This window comes from Arachis ipaensis, chromosome B04 (genome assembly GCF_000816755.2).
Source record: "Arachis ipaensis cultivar K30076 chromosome B04, Araip1.1, whole genome shotgun sequence".
Taxonomy (NCBI): Eukaryota; Viridiplantae; Streptophyta; class Magnoliopsida; order Fabales; family Fabaceae; genus Arachis; species Arachis ipaensis.
The window spans coordinates 109,220,156-109,241,162 of record NC_029788.2 but is presented as its reverse complement, the minus strand read 5'-3'; the positions used below and the strand labels follow the sequence as shown (position 1 = coordinate 109,241,162).

The window sequence follows — 21,007 nt, the reverse complement described above, 5'->3', positions numbered from 1 at the left end:
CACCGCTTCTACCTTAGAAGGATCCACTGCTATTCCTCCTCTACTCACCACGTGACCTAGGAATTTTACTTCCTCCTTCTAGAACTCACACTTCGACAACTTAGCATACAACTTTTGCTCCTTTAGGATTTGCTACACAATCCTCAAATGCTCCTCATGTTCCTTCTCCGTCTTGGAGTAAACTAAGATGTCGTCTATGAAAACCACCATGAACTTGTCCAGAAATGGACGAAAGACTCTGTTCATATAATCCATGAAGACAGCAGGTGCATTCATTAACCCAAAAGACATCACAGTAAACTCGTAGTGTCCATAGCACGTCCTAAACGCGGTCTTAGGGATATTGTCCTCCTTTACCCTTATCTGATGGTAACCGGATCTCAAATCAATTTTGGAAAACACTCCAACTCCTTGCAGTTGATCCATCAAGTCATCTATCCTTGGCAGCGGGTACTTATTCTTCACAGTCACTTTATTCAACTAACGGTAATCCACACACAGCCGCATTCCTCTATCCTTCTTCTTCACTAATAAAACTGGTGTTCCCCACGGCAACACACTCGGTCGAATGAACCTCTTGTTCAGAAGCACTTCCAACTAAACCTTTAGCTCGACCAGTTCTTTCGGAGCCATCCTATACGGTGCAATCGACACTGGTCTGGCTCCCGGCACCAATTCAATCGCAAACTCGATCTCTCTTTGAGGAGTGAACTCAGGGATATCTTCCGAAAATACCTCCGAAAAATCCCTAACTACTGGGACCTGATCTAAGCCTTAGGTATCACCCGAAGCATTAGCAGTTAATAAGATGTAACCCTGACACTCTTTTCCACTACAGTGCACTATTACAGAGTTCAGATAATATCCTGTGGTTATCACTGCCCCACTCTCTCCTTCCGACATAAACCAAATTGTCCATTCAAAGCAATCCAACAAAACCCGATTCTTCGACAACCAATCAAACCCCAAAATCATCTCCAACCCAACCATAGATAAACAGATTAGATCATGTACAAAATCTCTACCCTCAAGCTTGAAGCCTACTTGTCTACAACCTGACCTAGTCATAACTGTCTGATGTGGGGTATGCACATGCAGATCAAAAAGTAACTCTGACATTTTCAAGCCTAATTCTTCAACTTTAGCAAACAAGATAAACGAATGCGATGCTCCAGTATCGTATAATGCAATTAAGGACTTATCACCAAATAAACAATTACCTCTCATCAACGGGTCCGCCTTGAAAGCATCCTTGGCATTCACAGCAAAGACTCACCCCTGGTGCGGACTCTGACTCACATCCGGGTTCTTCCCACGAGTGTAATCCCTCGCAATATGACCAGGCAAGCCACAGTTGAAGCAACCACTCTGACTTCCTCTCCCCTTGCCACGCTGAAACTGATCATGAGCATTCTTTCTGAAGCCTCCTGGACCTTGATGCGCATATTGATGAATCCATATTTTACAATATATTTTGGTTTGATTTTAGTGGATTCCATCACATAAACCTACATTTATTCACCTAAATAGCATGCTTCTGAGATTTCTTCCTAAATTGTGCTTGAAAGTGAAAACATGCTCTTTTGTGCTTAATTTAGTCAATTTTATTCACTTTAATCCCATTTGGTACCTTGATGTATTTGTTAAGTGATTTTCAGGTTTCCAAGGCAAGTATGGGTTGAAGAAGTGAGGAAAAGAGCATGCAAAAGGGAAGAATTCAAGAAATGAAGGATTTGAAAAACTGCCAGCCCTGACCTCTCTGTACTAAATTGGTCATAACTTGAGCTACAAGGGTCCAAATGAGGCGGTTTTAGCGGCATTGGAAAGCTAACGTCCGGGGCTTCAAAATGATATGCAATTTGCTATAGTGGACATAAGTCTACGTGTGTGTATGCACAGGTACTTTTGCATACACACAAGTCAGAATTCAGCATGTGTGCGGACGCACACATCTGTGCGTCCGCACAGGTCCCTGCACATGACCTCATTAATTGCAACTCACTGGCAGCGATTTTTGGGCCCCCAAAACCCAATCCAACTCATTTTTTGAAGCTATTTAAGGCCAAATTGAATAAGGATGAAGGGGGAGCACTTAGGTTTAGATTTTTACATGTTTTAGCTTAGTTTTCTAGAGAGAGAAGCTCCCCCCTCTCTCTAGAATTAGGGTTTTTAGCTTAGTTTTCTTTTAATTTTAGCACTTTAATTCTTGCTTTAGTGTAGTTTCATTTATATTTCTATGCTTTATTGTCTTTATCTTCTTCATCTCTTTTGTTCTTTTCTCTTTTATGGCAATTTTCACGTTATGAACACTTTTGTTATTTTAATTCCAATTAATGCAAATTTATGTTTTCATGTCATTTATTGCTTTATTTAGTTGTCATTGTCATTTTCTTGTTTTGGTAGCTTTAGAATCTACTTTATTGCATTTTAATATTATTTTATTTTCATGCACACCAAGTGTTTGATAAAATTCTTGGCTTAGTTTTCACTTATTTTTTCTTCACTCTTGGCTTGAAATTGTTGACTTTGGTGTTCCTTGAGTCATTGATGTCCATTCTTGGTTGATACATTAGAGTAGTTAGTTGATTTGGTTTCCCTTGACTCTATGTGACCCCTTAGTGTTGACATAGGACTTAGGGATTGAAATTAACTATGTCTATTTGACTTATCTTCGATATAAGGTTGACTAAGTAGGATTAACTCTTCATAATCATCATGTGTTTGTGGTCAATGACTAGGATAGGTAGCCTTAGCTCTCAATTACTTGCCAAGAGGTTTTCTTGCATTTTAAGTTTTCTTTCCTTGCATTTAATTGCTTTGACTTCAATTGCTTTGATGTTTAATTTCCTGCATGTTTAGTTTTTACACTCTTGGTTGAGAAATTGGGTATTTGGGTGGAATTGACTTGTGGATGTCCATTCTGCATTGTGTGAGAATAGTTAATTGGTTTGGTTTCCATTAACTCTAGTCTTTCACTAAGTAATTAGTGAGTTGACTAGGACTTATGGATTGAGACAATTACACTCTTTTGACTAATTCTCAAGGAAGATTGACTAGTTTGGATTGATTCCACACAATTGCCATGTTTGTGGTCCATAACTCGGATAGGAATCCTAAACTCCCCAATTCTTGCTAAGAGTTGCCATTTACATTCCTTGCATGTTTATTTGCTTTCTTTTAATTCCTTGCATGATCATTTAATTTCTTGCTATTTACATTCCCTTGCTCTCTTGCTTGCATTCCCAATCCCCCATGCTCTCTCCTTCATAGCCAATAATTGTACATTTCATTGCAACTCCTAGGGAAGACGACCCGAGGTTTAATTACTCTTGGTTTATATTTTATTTGAATTTATTATTTGATCTTGAGAATTCATTGTTGGTTTGGACTATGCTACCGATGAATTGATGTCTGTTTTGATCGATTCCGAACCATACAATTATTCTCATTATCACATATCCTCCTCTCTTGAAGCTTTGACCCCTTGGATGGTAATATTTGCCACGCCCTTTGCTACTACCTCCTCCATGAGTGTCCTTGGACGCAGCCACTGTCTTAGCATATTCTTCCACCACCCTTGCCTTGTTCACCAAGTCGGAGAAGACACGGATCTCTATAGGAGTCACAGTAGTCATAATGCTATCCTTTAAACCCCTCTGATACTTAATACACCTCCAGCTCTCGAAAGTCTCTGGGTCACCCTGACACACCCGAGAAAACCTACAAAACTCTTCGAACTTGTTGGTGTACTCAGCTACAGACATGGAACCTTGCTTCAGCTACATTAGCTCTATCTCCTTCGCTTCCCTTGCAGACTCAGGGAAGTACTTATTGTAAAAGGCCATTCGGAACACATCCCATGGGACCTCAGCGTTCTATAGCTGTAGCAAGCGACATTCTGCTTGCCACCAAGGCTGGGCCTCTCCCGCAAGCTGATAAGCGGAAAACTCTACATATTGATTGTATGGAACATGCTGCGCCTGTAAAGCACGCTCCATGGCCTGGAACCAGTGGTCCGCTTCAGTAGGATTAGTTGATCCTCGAAATGTTGGCGGATAAACTTTGAGGAAAGTTTCCAAAGTCATCGGAATGTCCTCCGTGTTATCTCCGTTTCCCTCAATGTTAACATGAGCATTCCCTTCGCCGTTCCCATTTCCGTTGCCGTTCCCGTTTCCATTGCCGTTCCCGGCCAGAGTTGCAGCAGCATTTGCCTCCATAGTGTTGGCAAGATTCGCCATCGCCGCCATGAATTTGGCATGGTTGTCTGCCGGTTGCTCGTTCCTACTCTCACGTGAACGTGCTCGACCTCGTCCGCGAGTAGCCATGTAGGATTTCTGTCTACACCAAACAATCGATATTAAGGTGATCAGTATCAATATCAAAAGTCTAGTGCTTCAATTTATACCAAACAGGCACTCACAAACAAGCATGCTATGCAAAATAGACAAACCTAATAGCATCAAAGAAAAGACACACAAAGTATGCAATGAAGCACAATCGATTCATCCCTCAGGCTCACGAGGATTAACCACTCTGATACCACTAAATGTAACACCCTAATTAGCCTAAGCCTTACCTCACGTCGTAAAGCAAAGGTTAATCAAAGGTTACGACAGTTCTAAGCTTTTACATATATTATATAGAAGGAATTAGTAATATCTAGAAGCCTGATGAAGAATATAGCTCAAAATATGGATTTCAAAAGCGCAAAACGTACTAACGAAGCTACTGACTTAAAGCATAAGAAAACAAGTATAGAATAACAAAACGTCATAGTATAATATTATAATATCATGAGGCGCTAGCCATGACTCACGGAGTTTAAGTCGGCTAGCCATATACAGACCATGTATGAAACCAGATAGTAAAAACAGCTTATACAAGTTTTGTTCTCTCAATACAAGCCTCTAGGCCAAATCAAAATACAAAAGTGAGAGACATATATATATAATAAATCAAAAGCACTCCAAAAGATATCCAGATTTTTCGCTCTTGTCACCAATCAGACAACTCACCGAGGTGGGTTGCAACCTGCATCTGAAAAACACAACAGAAATATGGTATGAGAACCGGAGGTTCTCAGTATGATAACAGTTCCCAGTGATGTAGGATATAAGACCCCGGGACACCAAAGGCAATCCTAGACTCCTTATCCATCACAAGATTCAAGCTTAAAGCATTCTAAAACAAATAAGCATAATATGTAATTCCTTAATACACCTTAAGCCATAACTCCATAACAGGGTAATCTATCTTAGGAAATTTCTACTCTAATCAAACACCGCTGTCCCACAGCCTTCACCAACCGATCTGCCATGCGACCCCATCGCCACCGCCTTTCGAACCCCCTCAACTCCAGCAAAGCACAAGTATATACAATACAAGTAAAACACAAGTAGAGGCATATACATCAATTAATACAAGTAGCAATTAGACATGTTTAACAGATAGGGAGAAACAATATCAAGTCGGCAAAGCACACAAACAGGTAGAAAATGCATATGATGAATGCCTGCACTACTGGCTATGATATCACATTGTCGGTTCAACTGTCAACCCGACACATCTCCATGGAGATGTTGCCCTTCAGATTCATGATGTGGGAACCCCCGATATATAGTGCTCGGATCACTGTACAGGATTTTGCGCCTGCACGCTCTGATGATCCGAAGGGATGTGAGCGGGATCTATTACCTCCGACCTCACATCTAAGCGCAAGCGGGACGAACCACCGCCCTTACCCCGCCAATTACTAACTAAAACTAAATCACACCTCAGTGACTTGATTGGATTCAGTTTCAAAATCCACTTCGCTCTGGTTCAGCTGAGAATCTGAAGTTGAATCATCCATTATCTTCAAAAACGATTTCACAGCTTGATGTCAAAAAATAATGGATAAACGCAAAATGAAACGAAAAATCTGAAGCACGTAAATGAAGAAGAAGAAGAAGCAGAGAGAAACGAACGTAAAACACGAAGAAGAAGGCAGAGAGAAATGCTCGAAAGAGATCGAAGAGAGAAGGCAAGAAAACGCAGAAGAAATTCGAAAAAGAAAACGAAATCCTTTCGAAAAAGGAAGTTATATATTCGCGCGTTGAGTGATTGAAAAATCTGTTAAGGAGGCGCGTGAAACATACGTGCCATAAGAAGCGTGTTTTAGGGATAAGAGATGTTGAGAACTTGTAAGACTTATATAATTAAAAGACTTGTATGTAGAGATTTTTCGAAAAAGATATCTACCAAATTATCAAAATTAAAATTAAAAATATAGAAATAAAATTAAATAAATAACAAAATGCAATAAACATTTACTTAAAAAATAATTTGCCTAATAAGTTAAACCAAACCCTATTCATTAACACTTACTTACATTCTACCACCTAATATATACTATATTTATAGAAGTACCCTAACCATTACTATAATATATGCTTATTTAACTTAAACATGAAAATAACAATATTAACATGGAAGTTGATTGCTCTAGCAATATGCTATGTCGCGTTCAGACGATTGATGTCCTCTTCTCGTGCATCTGCGCGTCCCTTAATCTCCGAATACTTCGATAATATGATTAAAAAAGACTAAAAGTAGGAGAAAAATAGAAAAAAATAGATGAAAAGTGACTTCAAAAGGCACGGTTACAAGTTCAATATATAAGTGCGCTTCTTACTTAAAATAAGATCGCGTATATCTTATTTACATTATAAACGAAATATCACATTACACACTATGTGTGCCAACATCATACCACTGTGTCGTATCATGTCTTATCTTTTTTATAGTACAAAGCATAAACAAGCTAAATAATATAAAATGCAAATCGATAAAAAAAAAAAAAAACTACAAATTACATATTTTTGTAAATAATAGATTTTTATATTTATTTAAAAAAATCCTTACCATTACCGTTCCCCTAGTCGCGAGACCCAGAAACAAAGAAAAGAGTGCCGCCACTGTTTTATGGTATTGCTTCCCCTAACACAACCCCACAGCACCACCTTCATCATCACCATCCCAACCATCATCATCGTCATCTTAATCATCGTCTTCTTCTTTTTCTTTTTCATATTCTTCTTATTATTTCTATTCAGCTCAAAAACCCTAGGGTTTTTTTGTTTCTTTATTCCCCTCTTCGGATCCCTTCATTTTCACACTGAAACGAAATGAATGATCGCTTCTGAGCTCTCTCGAGATTTGGATGGCATTGGGAGATTCAATGGCCTCTCGCTTTTCCCAATCCCCCGTCCTACTCCTCCCCAACCACCTCGCCGACGATTGCGCCGCCTCCTCTTCATCCGTCGCCGCCGCTGCCGCATATGAAGACACCGATTTCGCTTCTCAGCGTAGGGATTCCGAGTCGGGAACTGCTACTGCCACCACCAGCACCAGTGCCAGCTACGGCGGTAACGCCGCTGCCACTAGCTTGGCGTACTTGCCGCAGACTGTCGTCCTCTGCGAGCTCCGGCATGAGGCCTTTGAGGCTGCCGTCCCCGTTGGACCGTCGGAGAGTGGCCTTGTGTCGAAATGGCGGCCCAAAGACAGAGTAAGCTTGCATTTTCTTTAATTTTAAATTTGGAGTTCAGTATGCAGTGGTTGCAAATTGCAATTTGTTGTTGTTCCTTTTATTTGTGTTCTTTTTCCATTGTTTTCTGCGTTATGCTGTGGTGGATTGGCGATTTAACAATTTGACAATGATAATTTGGATATGAATGAAAGTAGTGTTAATTTAGGGTCACGTGCAATATGTATTAGAAAGTTCGAAGTTTTTTCCTTTCTTAGACGGATGGTATTTGTGTGGATGTAATAGACTTTGTGAATGTATGCGATTTTTGTCAAAGAAGTGTTTGGATCATCTAAGGTACAGAAAGTGAAGTTCAAAGTGGCATATATAAATAGAGCTCTAGAGCGTTGTACCTTTTTGTTTTTAAAATTTAAATATATGAATGGTTATCAACTTCTTGTTTTATTCTCTAGAGTGTGTGATAGTTTGGTGGATTTCGAATTAAAATGATCTGGGAAATGATGATAATACTAAGAACGCAATATGTGTATTGACGAAGCTTCACTAACTAACTCTGAATGAACATCATAGTGACACTTCTGGTGTTCCTATTTTACCGAACCTAGATTTGGTAAATCTGTCTGGAATTGCATGATTGAAGCAATTTTCTCAGCCGAGGCAATGAGAAAATGGTTTCCTTTTATTTCTTTAGGATCATAATTCTTTCTCTGGCAATGAGAAAATGAGAAAATGACTGAATGCCAGTATCTGGATTATTTCTCTGGAGCACAATTCACACACTTTTAATGATAGAATTTCAGGGGGATTTGTTGTATTGGATAGAATTTGTCATCATGCATCTCTATGGTGTAAAGCATATGGTCTCTTCAGAGGACTTGCCCTCTCAGACATGTTGAGAGATTGGAAAGGCACAGTTCACTAATTGGCTTTCTTTGTTTCCTTTTGGTTCGGAGGAAGTCTTTGCCTCCAATTCACCGTATCTTCTCTTTCTTATCATAATGAAATTCTTTTATTTTTTAAAATAAAAAAACACAAAAAAGAAAGTAGTAGTCAACATTTCAACAGAAGTTTCTTTTTCTTGGTCTTGTTTTATCCTTGGTTTCTGCACTGATATTTAACTTCTCTCTCCTTGTAATTAGAATAAAGTTTCTTCTAGAGTGTCTCCTTGCTTCTGAATGATGTTGACATTTCATATTTTTATGTTTCAATGTGAGGCATGCTTTTGATTTAAGTCCTAATTTTGTGGTGCAGATGAAGACTGGATGTGTAGCTCTAGTATTATGTTTAAACATTAGTGTTGATCCACCAGATGTAATAAAGATATCTCCGTGTGCCAGAATGGAGTGCTGGATAGGTCTCTGTCTTACCTCCTCTTTGATCCCATTTGCTACAAAAAATTGTCTTCCAGGGTTTGCGAACTTTTGTGCTCTAAATAACTTCCTGATTTGATATTTTTGACTTTTTTTTATTTTTATTTTTGTAATTTTATTTTCAGTTGACGTTGGGAAGTAGCTGTTAGTCCCTTCAAAGTAATGTTATACACTTATATTATGTCCTGAAATGTTACTTGTTTCTTAAAGTTCGAAATTTCTAATTGCTGATACTCCAAACTCCAAACCAATGTAAATGCAGTTTGGGTGATAACGCAGATTCTTATGTACTCTGCACTTATTTCCTATGGATTGACTCTATAATTCATATTTGTAATTATTTTATTCAACTTCTGGTATCACACTTTCTGATGCCCAGCATAAAAATTGAGTTAGTTGCAGCTCTCTTAACGAGACAGATAAATTTCTTAAGCTGGACATTTTCTGAATGTTTACCTTTCTGATTTGAACAGATCCTTTTTCTATGGCACCGCAAAAGGCATTAGAGTCAATTGGAAAAAATTTGAGCAGCCAATATGAAAGATGGCAACCAAAGGTTGAATATCTTAATCTTGTCATCCTCACACTATCTTTTTGGATTTGATTTTTAGTTAACCTTGTGGGCATGCTAACAGGCTCGCTACAAGTATCAACTTGATCCTACAGTGGATGAGGTGAAGAAGCTTTGCACTTCATGTCGTAGATATGCAAAGTCAGAAAGAGTTTTATTTCATTACAATGGGCATGGTGTGCCAAAGCCAACTGCTAACGGTGAAATTTGGGTCTTCAATAAGGTGATCTCCCATTTAGTTCTTAAAGTCAGCTATTCATGTGATAAATCAAATATAATTGGTTTATATATAGAAATAATCTACGATAAGTTATTAGGTTTCATTTGATCTATGTAGCCAACACCACATGGTAGGACAAGGCTTAGTTGTTGGTATTATTATTGTGGGCTTTAGATAGAAGAGAAAGAAGAGAGAATAGAAAGGATGTGACTAATATGAATTGTATTAATATGATATTACATGGTTTGTTACAATAGGCAAGATGCTAATCCTGATCAAATAAGGATTTAATCATGAAATAAAGGTAAATATGAAAATCTATTGTATGAGATCATCGCTAATATTCTTTGATAATTTCTAGCACTCCTCAAACTAAAGTTCATTAAGCTTTAAGATTGTTACAATTTGACCCTTAATGATATAAAATACGATGGAGAATAGGCTAGAGTTGTTGAAGATGAAATGAGGCTAGTTGGGACTGCCAAAAGACAGTATGTTGATGAGAGATTGCTGGAGTGATGACATGAACACTTTAAGGACCAATAGGACTAACAATATAGTTAGCCGAAAACAATCAAGAGGTTTAATCATCAAACATCTTTGGAAGTGCAGAACTAGTCACAAACATATAAAACCACTGGTCTTTGAAAACAGGGTTGAAAATGGTAACATGAAAACCAATCACTGGAGCAGCATCCAGATTGAAGATACATCTAGGAGACCGAGGCTCGTTCAACAACGCAAGCGTTGTTCTAAGATTATGCAGGATGTGCTGCCGTGGTTGGCCGAAGCAGCGCGGTTGGAGAACATGACGGAACGCTTGTAACATCTATGTAATGTGTAGAGACCAAACAAAGATATGATTTTCCTGGAAAAGGGTCGTGCAAGAGGTGGTTTTGTTGGTGAGATTGGTCGTTGGAAACAATGTTGTAGAAGTTAGCCAATGATTGTGAAAGTGGCTGATGGAGAAAAGTTGGTAGTGAATAGTAGTTCTTTATAATAGAAGGAATAACAATACTCCAAATTATATGAACTTGGTAAAGAAAAGTAATGTCACATGTCCTAGAGGATGGTATTGGTATACTGCCTTGATGCCATATTAGGTGAAACTTGCCTTGTCTTAGAAAGCCTATTATAGCCATAGCTCTCGGCAGGATGTATTCAAGCCCATGACTAGACATTTAGAGCATGAATTTTGTAGGACTAGATATCTATAGATGACTCATTAACAACCTTAGGATAGGCTTTTATACCATATTAACAGTGTGGATATTAGATAGGAGATAGAAGAGTGAAGATATGGTTTTTTCTTGGTGTGTTATATCCTACAAGAGGTAAGACATTGTTCCTATCTATAGTAATTGGGGAACCCTAATCCTAATCAAATAAGGAAATAATCATAAAATAAAGGTAAATATGAATATCAAATCATAACTGATACTGTTGATATCTACAGATATTATATTTTGTTTGTTTCTAACAAATTTCAATCTCTGTACTAGTTATGCATCTTAGTTTCCTCAGATAATTTGATAAAAAGAACATAACTGTGAGGGGTAGGAAGAGATGTAAGTACCATTGGTGGCAATAATTATCAGCAAGACCAATTTTACTCTGATAATTGGCCCAAACAGGATCTAAATTTTTATTTATCAGAGAATATTGATTAGCTTAACTCCCTGACTGCTATACTATAGGTTTAAAATAGTTAAATTGGTCCCAACAGGATCTAAATTATTATTTGTCAGAGAATATTGATTAGCTTAATTCCCTGACTGCTATATGTAGGTTCAAAATAGTTAAAAAGCCTTTAATATACTATTGAATCATAGTAATGAAAGAACTTCATGACATTCTTATTCTCATTGTTAATAAAAATATTGCAGAGTTATACACAGTATATCCCTTTACCCATCAGTGACCTTGATTCCTGGCTGAAGACCCCATCAATTTATGTTTTTGATTGCTCTGCTGCTGGGTTGATAGTTAATTCCTTCATTGAGGTATTTACATTGCACTTAAAATGATGTTTAATTACGGTATAAAGAAAGTTGCCAATATAAGGAAAATTATTTGACATTTTGTAATCTGGACTGCTAAATTGTGGATGCTGGACTGCTTGTTTGTTAGCTACATGAATGGAGTGCTTCTAATTCCTCTGGGTCCACAAGGGATTGCATTCTGCTTGCAGCATGTGAATCGCATGAGACTTTGCCTCAAAGTGCAGAGTTCCCAGCTGATGTGTTTACATCTTGCCTTACAACACCTATAAAGATGGCATTACGATGGTGAAGCTTCTCTCATTAATTCCTGCTTAGTTTTTCATCTTTAAATTGTTTGATATTTAAGATATAATGTATAGTGTATAATATATACGTAAACACATTATGCATGGGCTTTTAAATAATACATTGGTTTGCCTAATCTTTCTAGTTTGTACACCTCCCATATTGATCCCTCCTTCATTCCCTTACTAACCTACCATGTTCATTTTTATAGTGGCTTTATGGATGTTTCATGGTTGCACAATCATTATTGTCATTTTCTTTAATTAAAAAAGAATACATTGTTATTATTAACTTTTTAAAAAACATGATTGATTACTTGATGGTATTTTTGCCGGTGAACTGATTACCTGATCCGGACTACATGTTTACGGCAGCCATGGTGTTAGAAAGTGACCATTGTGATAAATATGGTTTCCTTTTTCCCGGTTGATTTTATGTTTGATTCTGCTTCCTTATAGTAAAAGTCTTTATTTCGTATTATTCTGAGCAGTGATAAGTGTATATTTCTTAGTAAACTGGCCTTTAGTAATTTCTGTGGTGTACCTTGTTTCCAGGTTTTGCACACGTTCATTACTTCGTGGGTCACTTGATTACTCACTTATAGATCAGATCCCTGGCCGTCCCAATGATCGAAAGACACTTTTAGGTGAATTGAACTGGATCTTTACGGCAGTAACTGACACAATTGCCTGGAATGTTCTTTCTCATGGTAGGTTACTGGACTTGAAATTGCCGAGCTGTATCTTTTTGATTCGTTTAGCAAGCAATTTTATTTGGTATCAATTAACTGATGTTTGATTTTATGCTACAGATCTTTTTCAAAGACTGTTCAGACAGGATTTGCTTGTTGCAAGTCTCTTTCGAAATTTTCTACTTGCTGAGAGAATTATGCGATCTGCAAATTGTTCTCCTGTGTCTCACCCAAATTTGCCCCCAACCCATCAACATCATATGTGGTATTGTTGGTGATTATTATTATGATTTTAAAATAGGTGGTAACATCTATCATCAATTGGTGTTGTTTTCCTACACTGCAGGGATGCATGGGACATGGCCGCTGAGCTCTGCCTCTCGCAACTTCCCTCGTTAGTTGGCAATCCTAATGCCGAATTCCAGGTATGCAGGTCTTTTCTTATATGGCTAATACGAAGTTTCTTTAAGAAATTGATTATAATAAAGGAATTGGTTCTGGTATTGTTGTTTGAAAATCCTTGTTAATAATACACTGATACTAAAGATTATGTATAAGAGGAACTTACCTGTGAAGCATGTTGACTTCTTCAGCCCAGCACATTTTTCAGTGAGCAGTTGACAGCATTTGAGGTATGGCTTGACCATGGTTCTGAACATAAGAAACCACCAGAGCAGTTGCCTATAGTTCTTCAGGTGTGTCACATGTCTTGATTTTTGTTACAATTGGAACCATCAGATTGGTTCCTGATACTTTTGTTATGTAGGTTGCATGATTTTTGCAAATCAGCTGTCAGGCCCTGTTCCTTAAGTGGGTTGTGGTGGGTAAGATAGAAAGAGATTATAATTGACTGAAATTATTTAATTTGGTTGACCATTATATTCTGATGGAAATTTGGCAAACATATGTACTTGTGAGAATCTAGTTCTTTAGCAAAATTTCCTTACAGATTAAGTGCCTCGTCATCATGTTTAAATCCTAGGTTAAACATTAAGCTACTTACTGGTAATTCCAATGCAAACAACATATGATAATTCTAGGTTTTGATTCAGCCATTGGAAATTCGATGTCAATTGTCAAATATATGTGGATAGAACTTAAGTGCTCTTTGTTGATGGTGTTCAGTGGTCATTCTTTGTCTTTAAGTAGCTATGTTCTGATTTCAGGTTTTACTTAGTCAAAGCCATCGATTTCGTGCTTTAGTACTCCTTGGAAGGTTCCTTGATATGGGGCCATGGGCTGTAGATCTGGTAATGTTTTTCTCAATTCATCAGCTCTTAGTTGTTCCTATTTCTAAACAAAAATCATATTCTGACATGATATCAATTTTATTATATGAAGGCATTGTCTGTTGGAATATTTCCTTATGTTTTAAAGCTGTTACAAACAACAACACCAGAACTACGCCAAATTCTCGTATTCATATGGACAAAGATTCTGGCACTTGACAAGGTACTTTTGGAGGAGATGGGTTGTCATCTTCAAGTGAATGCCATTTTTTTAAAATTATTTTTATCATAAAAATATGCACTTGCTCTGTTATGCATGAGTTGGTAGGCGAGTTTCGCTTATTATGTCACTTCTGTTGAAATTTGGGGCTTTTTATCATAAACAATGTTATTTTTATGTACTTATTGCCTTATATATGGCTCTAGACAAAAGTAGAAGATAATGAAAAGAGCAAACAGAGATATGGGAACTATATAGCCTATATTATTAGTTGTACTATTATTCAATACCCTATCGAAAGAGATCCCTATATTCCAATCTTGTTAATATTACAAATCTTCTTGTACATAAACAATTCTTAAATACTCATAAATACCTTATTTGACCAAAACGAAAAAAGTACCTGGGTAATTGTTAATATTACAAATCTATCTGTTTTGTTCTGAAATTCTAGTATATCTCTTGTTTTCAACCTCAATTTACTGTTAGAGCTCTAGTTGTCGCATGTCTATCATTCAGGGATAATGATCTATTGTTGGGTTGCAGTCATGCCAGGTTGATTTAGTAAAGGATGGAGGTCATAACTATTTTATTAAGTTTCTTGATAGCATTGAAGCATATCCAGAGCAACGTGCGATGGCTGCTTTTGTTTTGGCTGTTATTGTGGACGGTCATCGACGAGGTCAAGAAGCTTGTATTGAAGCTGGCTTGATCCATGTCTGCTTAGAGCATCTTCAGAGTTCTTCATCTCCTAATGATTCACAAACTGAACCCCTTCTCCTTCAGTGGCTTTGCCTGTGTTTGGGGAAATTGTGGGAAGACTTTACGGAGGCACAGACGATGGGTTTGCTGCATGGTGCTACTATTGTATTTGCTCCTCTACTGTCTGAACCCCAGCCAGAGGTCTACTACCGTAACTGTTAGCTCTGTTTCTATTTATGGGATGACTATATCTTTGTATATTTTAATTAAATAACCAAGTCATGGTTTTCTCTTGTTCCTCAGGTTAGGGCATCTGCTGTTTTTGCACTTGGCACCCTTCTCAATGTGGGATTTGATTCATGTAGGGGTGTTGTAGGAGATGGAGAATGTGATGATGATGACAAATTTAGGGCTGAAGTTAGTATAGTGAAGAGTCTGTTGAGTGTTGCATCAGATGGGAGTCCATTGGTGAGGGCAGAGGTAGCTGCGGGTAGGTGAATAAACATCTGAATTCACGTTGATATTTCAAACAAAATCCTGGAATTTCATCTCCCCCCACCCGAAAAACACACAAAAAAGGGGGAAAAAAAATAAAAGAAATCAATATATATGGTTGGGTCAGTCAAGATATCTAACTTTTTTTTTTTTTGCTCTCTCAACTGTCAGCATTAGCTCGCTTCGCATTTGGCCATAACAAGCACCTGAAATCTATTGCTGCTGCATACTGGAAACCACAGACTAATTCTTTCCTGAATTCGATACCTTCATTGGCCAACATAAAAGATTCAATTAGTGGATATCCTACCCAGAACCAACATGTGCCTCGTGGAAGTATTGTTTCATCTCAAATTGGTCCTTTGAGGGTTGGAAATGATAATTCTTCAGTGGTTCGAGATGGGCGTGGCTCTTCTAGCAGTCCTCTCACTGGTTCTGGAATAATGCATGGGTCCCCATTGTCTGATGATTCATCTCATCATTCTGATTCAGGAATACTGAATGATGGTTTTAGCAATGGAGTTGTTAACCATGGTGGCCAAAAACCCTTGGACAATGCATTGTATTCACAATGTGTTCATGCTATGTGTACCTTAGCAAAAGATCCATCTCCGCGGATTGCAAACCTTGGTCGACGGGTACTTTCCATAATAGGTATTGAACAAGTGGTGGCAAAGCCATTTAAGTCTACTGGTGAAGCTACAGGATTGGCTCGTTCCTCTTCTTGGTTTGATATGAATGGAGGTAATCTTCCTTTCTGTTTAATTTGATTATTAATGTTAATCATGTAGGTTAATTGTAAAAGCAGTTCAGTAATGTTCACCAATTTGAATTTTGTGATAATTCCCACTAAAGTATGTTTCGACTTGTTTGTTTATTATTGAATGCATCTTTGGCAGGTCACTCCCCTCTAACCTTCAGAACTCCTCCAGTTAGCCCACCTCGTCTAAATTACTTATCAGGAATCCGTAGAGTATGTTCATTGGAATTTAGGCCCCATCTGATGAATTCTCCAGACTCAGGTTTAGCTGATCCTCTTTTAGGTTCTGGTGGGGCTACTGGTACATCGGATCGCAGCTTTCTTCCACAGTCAATTATATATAATTGGAGTTGTGGGCACTTCTCCAAACCGCTGTTAATGGCTGGAGATGACAGTGAAGCCATAATAGCTGGAAGAGAAGAGAGAGAAAAATTTGCATTGGAGCACATCACAAAATGCCAGCACTCTGGTTTGTTCTCTTTCTTCCGATTATTTATTTATTTTAATATGATTTTCTTTTGGTACACGTTCTTCATATATTCTGGTTAATAAGAACTTCATGCCATTTTATGTTGTCAGCTGTTAGCAGGCTAACAAATCCAATAGCTAAATGGGACACAAGAGGCACACAAACGGTGTTGATGCAACCTTTTTCTCCTGTTGTGATAGCTGCTGATGAGAATGAACGAATTAGGTATGCAGTGTGTTTTAGTACTGTTATTAGTTATGTGGAGAGTAATAAGAGTATTAAGAAGCTGGGGATGACTTTAGATGAGCAAGATAGATTTTTCTGCATAGGAAATGTTGGGAGTTAGGTTAATTTATTTACAGAACTAAGGATTGTAGCAGTAGGGAGTTGGTAAGAGTAAATATTTCCAGATGTCTGTTTAGCTTTATGGCGAGTAGACCTCATAAATACCAACTGATGTTTATAAATAGAGACTTGGGCAACTAAACAACAAAAAGTGTTAACATTATTTTACAGGCATTAAGAGTGTTTTAGTTTGTTTGTCAGCACTCAGGACAATATTTATGTGGTTTTCATGATTTTTTTGTTAGTCATCATATTATGAAAATTTGAATTTTATTTTTGACTTTCTTTTGTTTTTGGTTTATTTCACAGAATATGGAACCATGAAGAGGCAACACTACTAAACAGTTTCGACAACCATGACTTTCCAGACAAGGGAATCTCTAAGCTCTGCCTAATGAATGAGCTGGATGATAGCTTACTTCTTGCTGCTTCATGTAATTTTCTCTACAGTTTGCCATGATACCTTCTTAAATTATTGGCAGAATATTAAATTTTAGGTCAATCTCATGACAGCTGATGGAAACATTCGGATCTGGAAGGATTATACTCTGAAAGGCAAACAGAAACTTGTAACTGCGTTCTCTTCAATTCATGGTCATAAACCTGGTGTCAGGAGTGTCAATGCAGTTGTTGATTGGCAACAACAGAGTGGTTATCTGGTATATTCTTTGATCATCCTGTCCTGAAATAATACTTCCAAGTTGTTTTATCTTGTGATGTCAGTTATATTCATTGATGTAAATTTTTACCAGTATGCATCGGGTGAGATATCATCTATTTTGGCCTGGGATCTTGATAAAGAACAGCTTGTTAATCCTATACCTTCATCATCGGATTGCAGTATCTCAGCATTGGTAAGCCTCATTCAGTGCATAGTCTAGTTTGCCTTGGTAACTATTTAGTTGTCAAGTTAGTTTTGGCATGCCAACTAAGCCGATGGATTATCCTATTAAGGAATTACCAAGTGTTATTCTGGGGTAAAATTTTCTATTATGTTGGGAATGGCAATTATATGTTTTGAACTCTGCTCATTATTTATTTATTTTTTTCCTGGTAACAACGATCCAATATATGTACTGCTGTTATTCCAAAAAATATTAAGCTTTTTTTTTTTTTTTTAAACTAGGCCTTATTCAAATTACCTTTATGCAGTTGACCTCATGTTTACTGTCTCTATAGTTGAATTCTCCCTCCCAATCTCTGATGTCATACTTTTGTCTTTGCATGCATGGCTAACTGGCTATTATGGGTGACAGTTACGAACTGATTGTCTCAGGGTAATCATTTTTTCATTAAACATTTCTGACTTTTGGGAGTGGATTTGATATGGTATGTTTAATGATTGATGGTCTATGAAAAACTAATAACCTTGGAATTTTTGTTGTATGCTCTCACATCATTTATTAATTATTATATATTTTTCATTCTCTAGCTGTTTATGGTTTTAGAGGTGGCATAGAAAGATCTGAGTTGAATGCTTATATAAATTGCTCAGTTGGCTCTGCGTCTGGTTCTTTGAACTTTTTGATGGGGTTTGCCTTCCCGATTGTATTTGTTTTATCCATTCTATTGATAGAGATGTAGATATGAGCTCCTTAAAAGTGATTTTCTCTCCTGATATATGTATTATTACTTATATTTCAGGCTGCATCTCAAGTTCATGGGGGACAGTTGGCGGCTGGTTTTGTAGATGGTTCTGTTAGACTTTATGACATCAGGACACCTGAAATGTATGCATCTCTGGTGAATTTCTTCCAAGTTTTGATCTGCTTAGTTGATGAAACTGAATTGAGCAGCATTGTCATTTATCAGCTATATAATCACTGCAATCTTGCATAAATCTGACTAATGGCTACTGTTTTTCTAACTATGGCTACTGACAATGTTGCTTCTTAGGCTTATCTGTGGATTACGGCCACATACACAGAGAGTTGAAAAGGTGGTGGGGATTGGCTTTCAACCTGGACTAGACCCAGGAAAGGTAAGATCATCTTTACTAATTTTTGCTTGCTTTTTCATATAATGTTGTCCGTCTTGGTAGGAATTCAATAACAATCTATGGATTTGATATGAAAAGGATGATGAAATTATGTTGTATTTGTGTTCCTCTTTAGATTGTTAGTGCTTCTCAGGCTGGAGATATTCAATTCCTTGATATAAGAAATCATAGTAGCGCCTATCTTACCATTGAAGCTCACCGGGGCTCACTCACAGCTTTAGCTGTACATAGACACGCTCCAATCATTGCCAGTGGCTCAGCCAAGCAACTTATTAAAGTTTTCAGCCTTGAAGGAGATCAACTAGGCACTATTCGATACTATCCAGTCCTACCCTTATGGCTCAGAAAATTGGGTCTGTCAGCTGCCTTAATTTCCACCCATACCAAGTCTTGCTTGCTGCTGGTACTGCAGATGCATGTGTCTGTATCTATGCTGATGAAAACACTCAAGCAAGATGAATCTACAGTTGTTGTCCCTCACCCCCCTTCTCTTGATTTCATTGGTTGTCTCCAGCTCAGAAGAGTGCATGATACATGTCTAAGGAAAGCCATGCTTATTTCTTGCTGTTGGATGATCATGCAATGCCTCAGCCAATGAGACAGTTTGGTTGTTGGGTAATTAAATCCTGTTACTACGCTTCATTGCCGCTGTGAATAAATCTGAAACATACTGGTAAGGTGCATTTCTGCTGAATTGCTGATAGTCTATGCAACTCATTCATTAGCCTCCATGTTAGAAGAGCTGCACCTGACTGGGAGTAATCATGCGTATTCATTGGAGGCTTTGTCAAATAATATGATCTTCGTAAATGTGTGTAAATAATTTTCTTTATTATTATTTTCCATTCCTATGTTGTGTGTTATATCCCAATCCCCCCTTAATTTGTAAATTTGTTAGCAGAATATGTAATTTAGTTTGCTGACAGATGTGGGTGGTGTGACTGCTGAGAACTGAGGCATATTCACTCAAATATAATCTTTGAATTGGGGGAAACCTTGTAGCCATGGTGTAATTTTATTTAAGTTTGAGCCAGTGTGCTGTTTTAGTACGAGACTAAAATTTCAGAATTTTTAACTCCTGTGTTGGAATCCTCTAGTGCCCAAAATCTCACTGTTTACACTGCGTAGAGAATCGACACACTATTCAAATTTTCATCTAGTAACATTACGGAATGACTATAAGTAAACTAATAGCGAGTCATTACACGTAATAGATTATAGATTTTTGTTATTGTTTTGTAACCAAATCAGCTTACCAACCAATGAGTCAAATGTGTCAAATTTCAATTCAGTTTAAGCTTTTAAAGATCAACTTATTGAGGTGTTAACGATCGAGTTTGAATTGATACAATAGCAGAGTTTGCCTTCACTTGGTTGCTGTTGTTAATTGGTTCATGGTGACCTACCATTGACCGTTGTGGTGTCTTTATTTGTGTACATCGGCAAGTTATTGTTGCTGTACGTCGTTGGCCACTACTTCTGTTGTACGAGTTCTAATCCCTTGGTTACTTTCACCACCAAGTCTATTATTGCTTCCTTCAATGTTTCTAGTTTGTTGTCCCAACCTAACAGTAGTAGCTTGCATAAACATGGCTATCCTCTCCAGTGTAACCCTGAAATTTGCCGTATCACCTCGCTTGCGTTCACGAGACGCCCTTTGGGTCTTGTCCACACCGAACAAGTGATATTAAGGTGATCAGTCTTAATATCTCAAGTCTAGTGCTTCGAATCTCCAAAAGTATGCTCATGAGCATTTATGCTATATATGTCAAGCAGACATCCTAAATAGCATGTACACACAGCCAAAGTATGCTCAGAAGCATAGTTAGTCCATTCTCTAGGCTTTACGGGAACGAGCTGCTCTGATGCCATAATGTAACACCTAACCACACAGAGTCTTATGCTTAAGTCATAAAACTGAGGTGGCAATGTATTATGACATCTAAAAGTAAAAATATATATAATAATAATTGAAAGGAGTTTATACCGAGAAGCCTTTGAAGGAAAGATTAAACAAAAGCGTTAATTAGAAAAGCGCATCACTCATGTAAGCGACAAGCGTAAACCGGGTAGGATAAGAGTAAAACAACACATAAATACATAAAGAAGAGTTCCAAAATACA

At 37.6% G+C, this 21,007-nt stretch overlaps 1 protein-coding gene across 7 annotated transcripts; it reads left to right on the top strand.

The window, feature by feature from the left end:
- Positions 6,904-19,957, top strand: LOC107639623 (regulatory-associated protein of TOR 1-like). 7 transcript variants are annotated; one of them, XM_021121539.1, is made up of 24 exons: positions 6,904-7,546; positions 8,777-8,879; positions 9,369-9,451; positions 9,531-9,689; positions 11,573-11,689; positions 11,817-11,974; positions 12,529-12,683; positions 12,786-12,930; positions 13,012-13,090; positions 13,259-13,360; positions 13,832-13,915; positions 14,007-14,117; positions 14,661-15,017; positions 15,120-15,306; positions 15,483-16,055; positions 16,211-16,540; positions 16,651-16,765; positions 17,195-17,319; positions 17,399-17,544; positions 17,638-17,739; positions 18,142-18,162; positions 18,530-18,628; positions 18,782-18,866; positions 19,000-19,327. In XM_021121539.1, the coding sequence occupies exons 1-23, from the start codon at positions 7,202-7,204 to the stop codon at positions 18,818-18,820; spliced, it is 3,735 nt and encodes a 1,244-aa protein (XP_020977198.1). In that variant the 5' UTR covers positions 6,904-7,201; the 3' UTR covers positions 18,821-18,866; positions 19,000-19,327. The 7 variants fall into 7 exon arrangements, with proteins under 7 accessions (XP_020977198.1, XP_020977199.1, XP_020977194.1 ...); XM_021121535.1 differs by having other exon boundaries at positions 6,906-7,546; positions 18,530-18,615; positions 19,000-19,957; XM_021121537.1 differs by lacking the exon at positions 6,904-7,546 and adding an exon at positions 9,021-9,054 and having other exon boundaries at positions 18,530-18,615; positions 19,000-19,957.